At 41.4% G+C, this 14,802-nt stretch overlaps 2 protein-coding genes across 2 annotated transcripts in view; one reads left to right on the plus strand and one right to left on the minus strand.

Annotated features, from left to right (window-relative positions):
- Positions 1-10,871, plus strand: part of LOC107102379 (collagen alpha-1(I) chain-like) — a 23,363-nt gene extending 12,492 nt beyond the window's left edge. Inside the window, exons 27-51 of the mRNA XM_015401667.1 lie at positions 234-287; positions 397-450; positions 563-616; positions 746-790; positions 884-982; positions 2,324-2,431; positions 3,137-3,244; positions 3,739-3,792; positions 3,910-3,963; positions 4,094-4,201; positions 4,317-4,370; positions 5,087-5,140; positions 5,226-5,387; positions 5,472-5,579; positions 5,680-5,787; positions 5,858-5,911; positions 6,023-6,130; positions 6,226-6,279; positions 6,377-6,484; positions 6,783-6,836; positions 6,975-7,082; positions 7,291-7,570; positions 7,764-7,954; positions 8,033-8,275; positions 9,481-10,871. Coding sequence (XP_015257153.1) covers positions 234-287; positions 397-450; positions 563-616; positions 746-790; positions 884-982; positions 2,324-2,431; positions 3,137-3,244; positions 3,739-3,792; positions 3,910-3,963; positions 4,094-4,201; positions 4,317-4,370; positions 5,087-5,140; positions 5,226-5,387; positions 5,472-5,579; positions 5,680-5,787; positions 5,858-5,911; positions 6,023-6,130; positions 6,226-6,279; positions 6,377-6,484; positions 6,783-6,836; positions 6,975-7,082; positions 7,291-7,570; positions 7,764-7,954; positions 8,033-8,275; positions 9,481-9,627 — 2,571 coding nt within the window. The 3' untranslated portion in view covers positions 9,628-10,871. The remainder of the gene's footprint in view (positions 1-233; positions 288-396; positions 451-562; positions 617-745; positions 791-883; positions 983-2,323; positions 2,432-3,136; positions 3,245-3,738; positions 3,793-3,909; positions 3,964-4,093; positions 4,202-4,316; positions 4,371-5,086; positions 5,141-5,225; positions 5,388-5,471; positions 5,580-5,679; positions 5,788-5,857; positions 5,912-6,022; positions 6,131-6,225; positions 6,280-6,376; positions 6,485-6,782; positions 6,837-6,974; positions 7,083-7,290; positions 7,571-7,763; positions 7,955-8,032; positions 8,276-9,480) is intronic.
- A 2,358-nt stretch (positions 10,872-13,229) lies between these two features.
- Positions 13,230-14,802, minus strand: part of LOC107102377 (alpha-sarcoglycan-like) — a 13,821-nt gene continuing 12,248 nt past the window's right edge. The window contains exons 9-10 of the mRNA XM_015401665.1: positions 13,689-13,715; positions 13,230-13,610 (exon numbers count right to left, since the gene is read on the minus strand). Of these exons, the coding sequence (XP_015257151.1) occupies positions 13,604-13,610; positions 13,689-13,715 (34 nt within the window). The 3' untranslated portion in view covers positions 13,230-13,603. The remainder of the gene's footprint in view (positions 13,611-13,688; positions 13,716-14,802) is intronic.

A 14,802-nucleotide genomic window follows, 5' to 3' on the forward strand; every position in this document is an offset into this window, starting at 1 on the left:
CAGAATGTGTAATATAAGTAGAAAGCTGGGAATGAAATAAAAAAGATTGTTAAAATAATCCGTCTGAATGCTTTAATCTGGACTGAGCTGAACATATTTATTTGTATAAAGCGCTTTTAGATCATGTTTCCTGTGAAATAGTTGTGAATCTATTAAAACAAAGTTAAATGAATTGCAGTTAAAATATGAGCATTAAAAACATGTAATAATTGTTGTGACCTTCCTGCATCCAGGGTGCTCCTGGTAAAGATGGTGATGTTGGTGCTCCTGGACCTTCTGGCCCTGCTGTAAGCATTTCACCATCATTATTTTTCATAATTAAATAGTTGCTCTTCTCTAATTTTCCAGGAATGTGAATTAATGGCGTCTAACAGGTTTTCTGATGTCTGATTACAGGGACCTGCTGGAGAGAAGGGAGAACAGGGACCTGCTGGTGCTCCAGGATTCCAGGTGAGTTTTTGAAGGTTTTCCGCATCCAAAATATCTTTTGCATTAGCCTGTTGTTGAATATATTTCTAATTTTAAGCATAATGTATAATTCATACCTCTAATTTCTGTTCAGGGTCTTCCTGGACCTCAAGGAGCAACTGGTGAGACTGGCAAGATTGGTGAGCAGGTACGATTTGCGCTACAAACCGTTTTAGTCGCTGAATTTAAGCCATTGATGGAAAATAATTTGGACATATCAAAAATAAAACAATAGGAACTCTCAATAACTTCTGTTTCTGATGCTTCTTTTGTTCAGGGAGTTCCTGGTGAAGCCGGACCACCCGGCCCATCTGGACCCAGAGTAAGCTCCTCCTTCTCCATCAAAGATGTTGCTTTTTTTCCCGCCATTATCAGAAAGAAAAGCTAAAGTTTTATTCTTTTTTCTTTCCTCCAGGGTGACAGAGGCTTCCCCGGCGAGCGCGGTGGTTCCGGCCCTCCTGGTCCACAAGGACCTCGTGGATCCCCTGGTGCTTCCGGTAATGATGGACCAAGGGTACGTGATACAATAATTTATGTATTTATTTAGAACTGATACTTTATTTCTAAGGATTATAGACACACAAAACACTCCAGATATGATGAAGGTCATGTATAGCTTTGAATCCAACAAGATTGTTCTAAATTATGTATCAAAACATAAATCCACAGCCATTATCTGATTGTTATTAAACTCAGAACAAAGTACAGGTCAGTGGTTTATGTTTTTTAACCTGAAAATAATAGAACTTTTTATTCTGATGTGTTTATTATCAGATTTCTGTCCCATTTTCTGCTGACTATTGGTGAATTCCACTGATTTAGGCTGAAAGCGATAATTTTACATCTACCTGAAAGAAAACAGCATTTTTTATGGAAACACCATCATCTCTTAATGTGTGTTGGTGTCCTTTCTATTTAGCTCCACTATGATTTTCAGGGCTACAGGTCAGAACTTTCGATTCGTATCTATAAATCTTGGTTCTGCGATGCAGTGATTGCTGCTGTTATCTTCTAGTGATGGTTTAAAACTGTTTTGGTCATTTTATATTTAGTTTTATGAGCATAAAACAGGTTTACATAATCATGCTGAACAAACATCTATGAAAATGTATGGTCATTTCCCCATGATCCTGTGACTCTATGTCATAGTGTCTCTTATTCCTTAACATTTTTACCCAAAGTCAATGAAAATATATTAGTGGAATAAACATCTGGAGAAAAATAAATAGTTGGAAAATTGTTACAATTGGTGATTTCAGCTTTACTGCGATATTTAACCTGCATCCTTATAGGTGAAGCTGGAGGTTTCCTTCTGTTAAAGGGATGTTTTCCTTTCTACTGTCGCTGTATGCTTTCAAAGAACAATGGATTGATTTAAATCTGAAAGCTTTATGCATTATTTTTTTTTTCTTTACAGTTTTATTATTTTTCTTTACAGTTAGCATAAAAAGATGAAATTTGTATGTCTGTATGACTGGATTCTATTGGCCCGATCTGCGTACATATTACCGAGTACACACTGGATCTCTTTGTCTGGTATTTTTTGCATTTAAAGGATAAAAATAAATAAATGATTCATGATGATAAAGATCCTAATTTAAAAGATCTTATTCAGATTTTAACTGAAGACAGAAAAACAAACCCCCTTCTTAATCATAACCTGTAAAGGTAAATGCAGGTATGACAAACCTATGCAATATACCGGACTGCCACTAGGGGCAGCAGCAAGTTCAGTAATATACAACTTCGCTCATTTCAAACTGTACTATTACTTTGCCTTCAGATCAAATGTGTCTAATTTGAATCAAATCTGGGACTGACTAAGGTTTTTGTTCGTCTTGTGTCCCCTGCACAGGGAGAGCCTGGTGCTGCTGGCGCCCCCGGTGCTGCAGGATCCCCTGGTATGCAGGGAATGCCTGGAGAGCGAGGATCTTCTGGTATGCCTGGACCCAAGGGAGAGAGAGTGGGTATCATCACCATACAGCATGCAATTTGTTCTTTAATATTTCCTTTGCATAAACTTCATGTTATTCCTTTTTTATATAAAAGTACGCAGCAAAGCCTTGTAAAAGTATGTGACATCGAGTTATGGATGCACAGATTAGTTTTATCTCTCTCTTATTATAAAAAAAATCACAAAAGTTTTTTTTTATATTTTTGTAACAATGAAAACATAATTTTTTTTTTAAATGATCAAAATATTTGATCCAAATATTAAAAAAATATACTTCGACCATGCATAATATTATGACCAAGATTGACTTAACAAACTGGGGGTTCTGACATCTTTCTGTCACAACAGCGTCAGGTTCGCCCCAGTAGCTCATTCGTTCTTTGGTTTAGCAGAATTATACCAGAAAGACAAACAAAATTATATTGATAATTATAATACAAACAGGATCAACCACCAAATGGTGATTATGTATATAAATAAACTTCACCATCATCTTTGTTTGGTTTATTTTCATTTCCGTAGAAGATCTCTAAACCTCATACTTGTTGACCTATGCCCCCAAAGGTGGTCCTGACCCCGACTTTAGGAATCATTGGTCTAAAATGACATCTTGTTTGTTTCAGTTCTGTTTTTTGCATTTAATTTGATTTTTTTTTTAATTTTGATAGGTTTAAGAAAGAACTGACATATTTAGTGACACTTTTATCATTTTAGGGAGACGCTGGCGGTAAAGGTGCTGATGGTGCTTCTGGCAAAGATGGCGTGCGTGGTCCAACCGGTGCTATTGGAGTTCCTGGACCTCCTGGTGCCCAGGGTGAGAAGGTAAGATCAGTAAATATTTTTTTTTTAATCTACGCAGGTCTTTTAAGTTGCTTTTTTGTGTGTCTTTTTCATTAAATCTGGTTTTATTTTTATTTTTTTACATTTAAACTGATTTAAAAAAATGTTCCAATATGCCTTTTAACTAATGTGATATAAACAGACAATTAGAATGAAATAATTTATACCTTAAAAAATATCTATACAAAGATTTCAAAAAAGAAGATTTTTTTGTACAATAAAGACAGTCAATAGATATTATTGAATTCCCTATAATCATCTGATGCCAAATAAAAAAGCAGCAACATATTTTTTTTTTTCCTGAACTAATATTTACAGAACTAATATTGTTCATTTTGATTACGTACAAAAAAAATAAATTCTTGATCATTTTGATGGTTTGTATTCCTATGTGGGTAGTGGGCGGGGCTAAAGAGCTCCAGGTAGCAAACCCTTGATTTTACTCACCTGTACTTTTTCTCCTGCTGTGGATTTAGGGTGAGCAGGGTCCTGCTGGAATCGTCGGACCCTCCGGTCCTCGTGGCTCCCCAGTAAGTTCTCTTCCAAATATAAAGATTCCTTCAGCCGTAAAGATGCAGTGACACTGCATGAGGAAGTGTGCAGAATGTCGCAATAGATTAAACTAAACTCGCTGATGATGCCAACAGGGTGAGCGTGGAGAGAATGGACCTGCCGGACCTGCTGGATTCGCTGGAGCCCCTGTAAGTAAAGTCCATCCATCTGTCCATCCATCCATCCATCTGTCCATCCATCCATCCATCTGTCCATCCATCCATCCATCCATCCATCCATCCATCCATGACATCATGAGTCTGTTTTATCCCCTTCCAGGGTGCTGATGGTCAGCCTGGTGCCAAGGGAGAAAGCGGTGACTCCGGACCCAAAGGAGATGCTGGTCCTGCTGGACCTCCTGGACCCGTCGGAGCTGCTGGTCCTCAGGTTGGTGACATGTAATCTTGGTAAAAACAGATGATGTCAAAATGATTTGTAAATGAGTTGCTTCCACATGATATGCATAAATGTTTTTTCTATTTTATACTTTTCTGTTCAACAGGGACCCGCTGGCGCTACTGGACCTAAAGGTGCTCGTGGTGGTTCTGGACCTCCTGTGAGTAATCCTTCACAGTTGCATTACTCTAAGGGAAAATGCATGGAAAACTAAATTACAGAAATATTACAGATTTTTTTAATTTTTTTATCGATACCATGAATTCTTTAAAGAGAGAAAAAATTCTGAGAATTCACCCACCAATTGAAATTAGTACAGGATAAGCAGTCTTATAAAGTAAAGAAACTCAAAATATGGAAAAATACTCCATCTTTGCACCGACATTGATCTGTTTTACTGATGATTTGTAAACAAAAAGAACAAAATATTGGATGTTTTTTATGACAGACAATCCATTTTTATCCTTTTCTATTTTCATAGTGCTGTTTAGTTTGAGAAAGGTTCAAATCTTAATGACAGTTATGGAAACAAATTGGAGTTTTGGGAAGACTTTGACTTCGAAATGCCTCTTTTTGGAGAATTTAAATGGTTAAGCACTGGAGATGATTTATTATTATTTCATTTTACCTTAATCTTCTGCTCTAGTTTCTCTAATCTGAAGGTTTGATATACATCACAAAAGTCATTTTATTCTCTCCATTTGAGTTCAGATGTTTAAAAGACAGAATTCAACATTTTGGTCTAAAAAAAAATGAATATTGAAGAAATGTTAACAGTTTTTTTGTTCTTGAAGTAGTTCTTGTTCTAACTTGTTTTAATTTCTCTGGATCGACTGTCTATTTTAACAGGAAATTGTCCCATTTATGTTTCTGTAGGGTGCTACCGGTTTCCCTGGACCTGCCGGCAGAGTTGGACCCCCTGGCCCCGCTGTGAGCTCTAGAATCATAACATAGATCTTCTTCTACCTAACAGTACAGCAATATCTGAGTGTTTGTATCTATGGGATGTGTCTAGGGAGCCTCTGGACCCCCTGGACCTGTTGGACCCGTCGGAAAGGATGGACCCAGAGGAGCTCGGGGTGAGACTGGCCCTGCTGGTCGCCCTGGTGAGGTTGGTGCTGTCGGACCTGCAGGCCTCAGCGGAGAGAAGGGATCCCCCGGCTCTGATGGAGCTCCTGTAAGTTCTTAATGAAGCCAGAACTCTGTTGCTGCTTATTTGCGTGTAATACCACCCTGCTAAGTGTTATGCCTGCCTCTGCAGGGCGCCCCTGGTATTCCAGGACCCCAGGGTATTGCTGGACAGCGTGGTATTGTAGGTGCCCCTGGGCAGCGTGGAGAGCGCGGTCCATCCGGCATGCCTGGAACATCCGTGAGTATTTTTTTTGTAGATCCTCTCTCTGTGATACAACGGCCAAATACAATTCAAACCCTCTGAAAACGTTCGCTAAGCATTTGCTTGTATTTCTCAGGGTGAGCCCGGAAAGCAGGGACCCCCTGGCCTGGTTGGTGAGCGTGGACCCCCTGGACCCTCTGGACCCGCTGGACTGCCTGGTGCCCCTGGAGAGGCTGGTCGTGAGGTATAAAGTCACAATTTTTGAAGATTTTCTCTCAAACTGCTATAAGTGACTAATTTTCTGCTAATTGCAGGGATCCCCTGGCCATGATGGTGCTCCCGGTCGTGACGGATCTCCTGGCCCCAAGGTAAGCATTTGATCTGGGATCCAATTTAGTCCCCCAAAACTCTCAGGATATGAAGAATTCTCCTTTAAGTTAAGAGCTTAGCTGCCTGGCTAATAGATATGATCTTAATAGGGAGACCGTGGAGAGAGCGGTGCAGCCGGACCCCCTGGACCTCCTGGTGCTCCTGGAGCCCCTGGAGCTGTTGGCCCCTCTGGCAAAACTGGTGACCGTGGAGAGAGTGTAAGTCCCCAAAGCTGCTGGCCCTTTTTTATCAAAGAAGAGCCGAAATATATTGGGTCTGTTATTTTGGACTCAGACTTCTCTCCTTCCTCCAGGGTCCTGCTGGTGCCGCCGGTCCATCTGGCATGGCTGGACCCCGTGGTCCTGCTGTAAGTTCATCACTCCATAGCACCCGGATCATAGTGAAGCCCCCTGAGGTCTTAGATAATTGTCTAAACATGTTATGGCTTCTTTGGCCTTTTTCAGGGCCCTGCTGGAGCTAAGGGAGACAGAGGAGAGGCCGGTGAGGCTGGAGAGAGAGGCCACAAAGGACACAGAGGACTCAGCGGTCAGCCTGGTATGCCCGGACCTCCAGTAAGTGGCAGAACCTTTTGTACTTTTGGAAAACATGAAAATGTTCACCTTAAAGGAAAATATCAGCTAAAAGACATTCATTTCTCTTATATACAATTGTTTTTACATCAGAATTTAGAAAAAAATACATTTATTTTACATTTATTAGCATGGAAATACAAAATCTAATATAAGAAAATTACATCAGACCACTAAAAACATGTTCAAATATGTTCAACACCTACTTAAATGTTGTTATCTTCAAAAGGTACTTTAAATTTCAGCTCACTTTAACATTTTTATCTGCATCTCCAACCAGGGACCTCATGGAGACAGAGGACCTGCTGGTGCCAACGGACCTGCTGGACCCAGAGTAAGTCCTGATATTTGCATCGTACCAATGGAATGTGTAAAAAAGTCAAGAACAAGACTCAAGAAATTGTACAAATCTACAAATGATAAAGAAAGATGGGAGTGAAAATGAATATTTGTTTGCTTTGTTTTGTTTTAGGGACCTTCTGGAAACCATGGTTCCCCTGGTAAGGACGGCATGAACGGTATGCCTGGACCCATCGGACCCCCTGGACCTCGTGGTCGCAACGGAGAGATGGGAGCCTCTGTAAGTAGGATTGGAAAATGGTGTAGACAGTCCTTGGAGCTATCTTACATCTTTAAGATGTTCTACCTCTCATCCCAAAGACTTCTTCAGTTCTAATCATTCTCCTTTGAAACACTCCTTTTAGAAACCAGTTAAGATGTCTTACCTTAACCCTTAGGGATCCTTGCAGTAGGTCTAGAGATTTCATAGCTGTTTTACCTCAAAACAGGGTCCCCCTGGACCTCCAGGTCCCCCCGGACCTCCTGGACCCCCTGGCAGCGCCTTTGAGTTCGTCGCCCCACCCAGGCAGGAGAAGGCCCCCGATCCTCTCCGTGGGGGCTACCGTGCCGACGACCCCAACATGATGCGCGATCGTGACATGGAGGTCGACACCACCCTGAAGACCCTGACCCAGAAGGTTGAGAAGATCCGCAGCCCCGATGGTTCCCAGAAGAGCCCTGCTCGTATGTGCCGCGACCTGAGGATGTCCCACCCTGAATGGAAGAGCGGTGAGTGTCTCTTTCCTTTTCTGGCCTTTTTTTCTGCCTTAGATTTTACTGATGAGAGATTTTTTTCTTATTAGAATCCAAATAATTGGGCCCAAACCTGTAGTTAACTTCTATCCAATCAATAGGAAATCTTTATACCTGTGATCAGGACATATTTGACCTGAAACTCTTCTTTTATTTTCCCCTTTCTTAGGCGCATATTGGGTTGACCCCAACCAGGGCTCCCGTCTAGATGCCATCAAGGTCCACTGCAACATGGAGACTGGAGAGACCTGCGTCTACCCCCTGGATTCCTCCATCCCCATGAAGAACTGGTACCTCAGCAAGAACATCAGAGAGAAGAAGCACGTCTGGTTCAGCGAGTCCATGACCGGTGGATTCCAGGTGAGATTTACTGGCATAAAAGCCCTCTGATGTCTTTACGTCTCTGTGATCGCAAAGTAAGTTTTGCTTTTCACACAGTTCCAGTATGGCAGCGAAGGTGCTGATCCAGAGGACGTCAACATCCAGATCTCCTTCATGCGCATCATGTCAAACCAGGCCTCACAGAACGTGACATATCACTGCAAGAACAGCATTGCCTACATGGATTCTGCCACAGGCAACCTGAAGAAGGCCCTGCTTCTCCAGGGCTCCAACGACGTGGAAATCAGAGCCGAGGGCAACAGCCGCTTCACATACAGCGTCAGCGAGGATGGCTGCACGGTAAATGCCCTCTCCCTTCATACTGATGTGTTTAGTTAAGACATTTGCTGTGAGCATTTGATTAATTATTTGTTTTAGAAGCGCATAAGACTACCAGAAAGGTTAGCATCAGAAATTACAGTAGGAGCCATTCAAAATTTCCCCACTTTCCTTCTTGGGCCCCTGGCTGGTCCCCCTTCAGTTTCAACATCAATATTTGTACTAAAATATTCTCTCTGTCATGATTTGTGGACATTAAGATCTAAAGAAAAGCGCCATCTCCTGGTCAGACCCTGTAATTCAGTGATAGAGTGGAGTATATGCATAAATATGCACGCCCAGGAGAAGGCCAGTGGCTGGAATTTGGCGGCCATTTTGCTGGAAGCTGCAGGGAAGTGGGCGGCCATTCGGTTGGCGTTTGCAACAATATGCAAGAGGGCGGTCACTCCAGGGGTGGAAGTTGGAGGGGATTTCGCTGGGAATTGGAGGGAAATGGGCTGCCAATTGACTGACGCTTGACTAGGGCCATTTTGAATGGCTGCTACTGTATAGCGTAGCTAGAGTCTGTTTGTCTGGAGAAAGTCTGAGCTTTTCGGACGCAGTGGGCTCCATAATAAACAGAGCTTGCAGGCTGAGCAGAATAGAACAGAGCTCCTTTACTCTGGTTGCTCATCTAATGAAGTTTAGCTCTCTTTCGATCTCCAGCAGCTTCAGCAAACTGCAGATCTGAAAGCACAGGTTCTTTTTTAGTATTTCTCAGTTCTTCCTTGGCTTTGGTTTAATTTTCTGCCCGACACTAAAAAAAAAAAGCTCCCATTGAGTGATTTTTTTAACTAAAGGAAGAATGTGAGAAACATCTAGCAGAAGACACCATCCTCATGGTTCATCATACTTGTTTTCATATTGATTTGCTTTTATACTCCAACACCAGACGATTCCTTTTATATTAACCGTAAGAGAGAAATGGCTTTTATAAAATCTTATGTCTTAAACTGGAAACAGTACAGCTTATTGGGTGACATAATTGGCTCTTATTGCGTGAAACTCTACAGATTATATACCCAGTTCACTCATTTCAAAGAATGGGAATTTCTATGTTTCTGACTAGCTTGATTGGTTTAATGTTTCCACAGCAATGACAGTTTTTGAGTCTCAGTGTTTTTTAATATATTTGTTTCAGTCTTAGAGTCTTATATCTGTTTCTTCTTTATTTTCTTTCCCTAAAGTCACACACTGGCACATGGGGCAAGACAGTCATCGACTACAAGACATCGAAAACATCCCGACTGCCCATCATTGACATTGCTCCTATGGATGTTGGTGCACCTGATCAGGAATTTGGCGTCGAAGTTGGCCCTGTTTGCTTCTTGTAAAAAACCCCAAAAACAAACAAAAAAAATGAAAGAAACATGGACATGAAATTGTTGTTTTTTTCTAACAGCCATCTCTGAAACCTTTTTTTTTTTCTATGCAATCAAAACTCATTTGGCCACCATTGGTCCACAATGCTTAAAAACCACTCCACTCAAGACGGTGTCTGCGTTTTTTCCCCCCCAATCATGAGACGCTTTTTGGGACTGCTACTTCACCTGAAAAAAATCAACCACAAGGACACTCAGAATAAATCCCTTCGATTCCACTGGCAACAAGAAAATAATGTACGTATGTGTAAAATTTCCCCAAAGGAAATGATTCAAAATAGAAATAAAGAAAAAAAAAAATAATCAGGTAATTTTTTTTTACCTATTTTCCACCGCTCCAGAAGGACTTTGAAAACAACAAATGATATGTACCATTTTTCTGGTGTTAAATAAATTGTAAAAAGTGTGAAGTGTCTTGTTGATCTAAATACATAAGAAAAACACCTGAACTTTGGACCAACAAAAGAACAAGGCAACTAAGCTCACCTTCACAGCAATATATAGATGGCTACCTCAGTTACCCCCAATATTTCTTTAAAAAGCCACTTGGGGAACATTGAACAATTCAAAGGTGCTATAACAAATCGAATGAGGTCCAGTTATCAGTATTTGATGATCAAACTCACACTCTCATACTGTAATTGTTGCCACTATTGCCTGCAGAACTCTGGTGCTACTAAATTCACTCATTGTCTTGTTTTCTATGCAGTGCAATTGTTTTCTTCTTTAACTGTTGGTTTGATAACAGAGGCGATTGCTGCAGATGTGATGCATGCATTCGTGTCTTTGTAGATAAGAGCGAGTGAATTCCCTGCCCACGTGTTCAGTGTTTGCCCCTCCTGTGGAAAAAAAAACTTCTTAAATACTCCTGAAACCCCTCCCGCACAAGAACAACACATCTCCCCGGTTGTTTATGTTTCATTGATGTCTTTTTTTGCAGAGTTTCTTCAAATGGAAATAGAAGCAGACACACTTTCATGGTTTCAAGGAGAGGTTCTGTACTTATTTTGTACATGTATAATAAATCAAGATGTTTTTAATTATTTTGGGTGCTGAAATAAAGCATGTGAAGTGGTCTACTCGATGGCAGAGTTTTCACTGTTGTTAAGACTTAAGATGCGGGATTCAGAAATCATGCCTGACGTTTAAAACATGAGCTGCAAAAAGCCAAATAAACTTTTTTTTGTTTGTTGTTGCACTGAATGTAGTTCTGTGGAGCAGCAGTGAAAACAAGGCCAGCATCTAATTTAAAAATCCCTCAATAGAAATACTCTAATCATCAGCTTTCTAGCTGACATCCTTAGCAGATCCTGCATTAGGAGCTGATTCATAATCAGAAGACCAAAGATTTGGAAGAGAACAATGCTCTGACAGGAGGGACCTGCTGCCACCTTGTGGACATGATGTGCTATAACCAGGAAAACAGAATGAGCAACAGTCTTTTTTGTCATTTTTATTATGCTATATAAAGTTCATAACTTAAATAGGCCGGACATAAGAAAAGACCACAGCCCTTTCCGTGCATTGAATAGACTTGTTATTCAAAGCACTGTTATTATAACATTTAAATGTTTTAAAGTTAGCGGCCTAGTGATTAGGGCATAGAGCTTGGGATCCTGAGGTTCTGAGTTCGAGCCCCATTCTCACATGCTGCCACTCTGGGTCTCTTAGCAGGAGCCTTAACCCCCGATTGCTCCCCCGGCGTCCCACGATGGCAGCCCACTGCTCCCCAAGGGGATGGGTTAAATGCAGGGATACATTTCTCCAATGTGAGATCAATAAATCAATGGAAAAGGTAGTCATAAAAAAAAGTCATGAATATGGGGCTGCATGGTGCAGCAGTGGGTAGCTGGCCTGGCCCCAGGTCTTTCTGCATGGGGTTTGCATGTTGTCAGCATGCATGTGTCGGTTGTCTCCAGGTACTCCTGCTTCCTCCCACAGTCCAAAAACTCAAATGTTAGGTTCATTGGCTTCTCTAAATTGTTGCGTGTGTGCATGGTTGTACGTCTTTGTGCATCTGTGTTGCCCTACGACAGACTGGCACCCCGTCCAGGGTGTACCCCACCGTTTGCCCATATACTGCTGGAAATAGGCACGGCCCCACTGCAACCCTGAAGGAGTAAGCTAGAGAAGATAAATGGATGGGTGGGTTGAGGATGATTATGTAGCTTCCGATTCTTAGAACTTTTCTTGGGTGAAAGCAACATGCATGCTGTTGATCTCTACCTCAAAAAAGCTGAACATGTCAGAGAAGGAATTTAAGCCTACAGATTATTCTCATTCCACCAAAGGACACTTATACAAACGGTAAAGATACATAAAGTCTGTAAAGCTCTCAAAGGATCAAATACGTTGCAGCTGTAATCGATTCCTCCAACCTCAAGCTGCAACTTTAATCAGTTTTAGGTGAAGAGAAAAGACAAATGTTTAGTATTGACTAGTCACTTTGGGTCAATACTTTTAACTTATGAGTAGGGCTTGATTCAAAGTATTGAAAGGCATCTCTGGTTGAATTTTTTTTTTTTTTAGGAACATTGTTTTCCGTCACCTGCTTTGCTCTTGTGTTTCGTTCCGTCCATCTACAGTATGTGTCAAATCCAAACTAAAGCTTGTCTCTTCCGAGCAGTAGCATTGCTGCCACTCTTTCTCAATGAGAAGATCAATCAGCTCAACGAAGCATATGACGTACTAACAGCCAGGCTACTCTTGCCGAAACCAGTCGGGAGAAGAGCAAAAACATCTTTTCCTCTGAGAAAAGCCTCCAGAGCAGTGTTTTGCTCTTCTTTCAGTGAAGAAATACTCTGTAATTCCCATAAAACTTGCTCGATAGCCACGCTAACGCTAGTTTCATCGGCTGAAGCCGCCATGTTCTTTAGACTGAACTGTCGCGCTTCTCGTTGCGTCACACCTCAACCCGCCTCAAAGCCAACGCTGATTGGACGTTCGTTTGGTGAACGGCTCCAAATTTTCTTCAACTGAGAGTCTCCAGACTGACTAGCGAGAAAAATCTTGAAAGCTCGCGAGATCAGGATGGTCTCACGAGGCTACAGAATTATAGGAACTGAAAAACAGCTTTCCTTCTGAGTTGCTATGGCTGCTTCTCTCGTCAATTCTGTCCGTTCCCTTCCTGCCAGTTTAGGTGCGATTCTCTTCCTATTTTCAGGAGATGGATTTTTAACTAATTATATGCTTAAAGGTCATGACATAGTTTGGGTTAGCTAACCATCTGTTCCTTTAGTTGAATAAAACATCCATTTTCTACCGCTTAGTCCTTGTCAGGGTCATGGTGGGGCCGCTGCCTATTACTGTCAGTCTACGGGCGAGAGGCGGGGTACACCCTGGAGAGTTCTGCTGGCTGTTGCAGGGCAACACAGCGACACACAACCCTACACACACACACTCACACCTAAGGACAATTTAGAGAAGTCATGTTTTTGGACTTTCAAATGAAGCCGGAGTACCCTGTGAGTACCCACGCATGCACAGGGAGAACATGCAAACTCCATGGAGAAAGACCCAGGACTCAAACCCAGAACCTACTTGCTGCAAGGCAACAGCACTCTCCACCATGCCGCCCCTTAAACAAAACATCTTATTTGTTTTTAAGCAATCAAAAGAATCCTTTTGCATAGATGAATCATTTATTGGTAGATATGCATTGCTTTACCCAATTTGAAAGAGTATGCATCATGTGTTACATAGGAAGGAATCATCTAACAACCATGCTGAAAATAATATGTGATTACAGCAAAAGAATGGATTAAAGTTTCAGGAATACGTTTTGAACTGCAGAAAACAGTAGGGGCTAAAAGGTGGTAGCGAAAGCACAAACAGTTAAGAAAAGCAAGGAATAAATTGTCAAACCGGTCGTTTGGTTCACGGCACTGAAAACGTACATGCAGCAAAACTGATCTTCGCCATCAGCATTTCACTTCCTGCAAATAAAAACAATGTGAGAAAGATTGGATGCATCAGTATCAATGGAAACAAATGAATGCAGTGATCTGGTTTACCTGGGCAGCGTGTCGCTGTAGGGTTCCCTGTGAAGATAACGAAACAGAACCCAACACCATTAAAATTATAATATGCATAAAAAACATATCTAATGTGTACTTTTTTTTCTCATATATAAGGTTTACTTATTTTCAGTATCCAAATATGCAATACAAATTCTGAAATAAGTACTCTAGTTATCATCACCCTTCCCTTGTAGTCCCGCCCCACCGGGCGAGTCATTCAGGAGATGGATATACCCCAAAGTAACAATAGAGTAAAATAAAATTAAAATAAATACATAGATAAGTAAAGGGGGAGGGTGGTTAAGTTTAAAGTTTAATGTATTTCAGCAAGTAATTAATTGAGCATCCAATTTCTCCACAAAGTTTAGAAACAGTTAGATGATCTCACAGTTTATCTAATATTTTTCTAGTTTTAATGACTGCATAGTATTAATCTCCTTGCTAGTAAGGTAGTGTATGCCATCACATATGTCTCCAATGGCTAATTTGTAGTTTTTAAAAGAGCAAACTCCATATTTGCACATATTTTTCACCCCTTAACAATTCAAAGAAATTGAATATAACATTTTTGTCAGGACTCCTGTCTGTATGTTTGTGTTTCTGTGTTTTTCTCCCTTCCTCCACCAGGAGGCGCCTGGTTCTGGTCAACCCGAGTTCTAACATTGTTTTTGTCTTTGCCTCCCGGCAGAAAGTCATCCTGCAAACTGGATTTTTTGGACCTTCTCTCCCTGGAAGGATCAACAGAGCTTCAAGCTGAGCTGGGGTTACAAACAGGAGGTTTGGAGCCACTTTCCCAAGAGATCGTTTGAGCTTCACACTGAGAAAGGGATTCGTCTCCACTACAACCCGTTCAAGTACCACAGGAAATCTGAGTGGCAGTCAGCTTCAAACAAACAACCGCATTCTGGGTAAACCCTGTTCTGCCCTCCACCGAATCAGACAAACACTGGAACAACAGCATACAGACTGGAGTCGAAAAATTCAACAACTTCTCTGGAAATGTGAGTCAGCAACCAGATCCTCTTCTCCAAGTTCACAAATCAAATTTCCCACTGAGCCTGAACTAAACGCCGGGTCTTCCCCTCACTCTTCAGTTCCGGTTGAGCAG

This window comes from Cyprinodon variegatus, unplaced genomic scaffold (genome assembly GCF_000732505.1).
Source record: "Cyprinodon variegatus isolate N-32 unplaced genomic scaffold, C_variegatus-1.0 Scaffold1245, whole genome shotgun sequence".
NCBI classification, from domain to species: domain Eukaryota; kingdom Metazoa; phylum Chordata; class Actinopteri; order Cyprinodontiformes; family Cyprinodontidae; genus Cyprinodon; species Cyprinodon variegatus.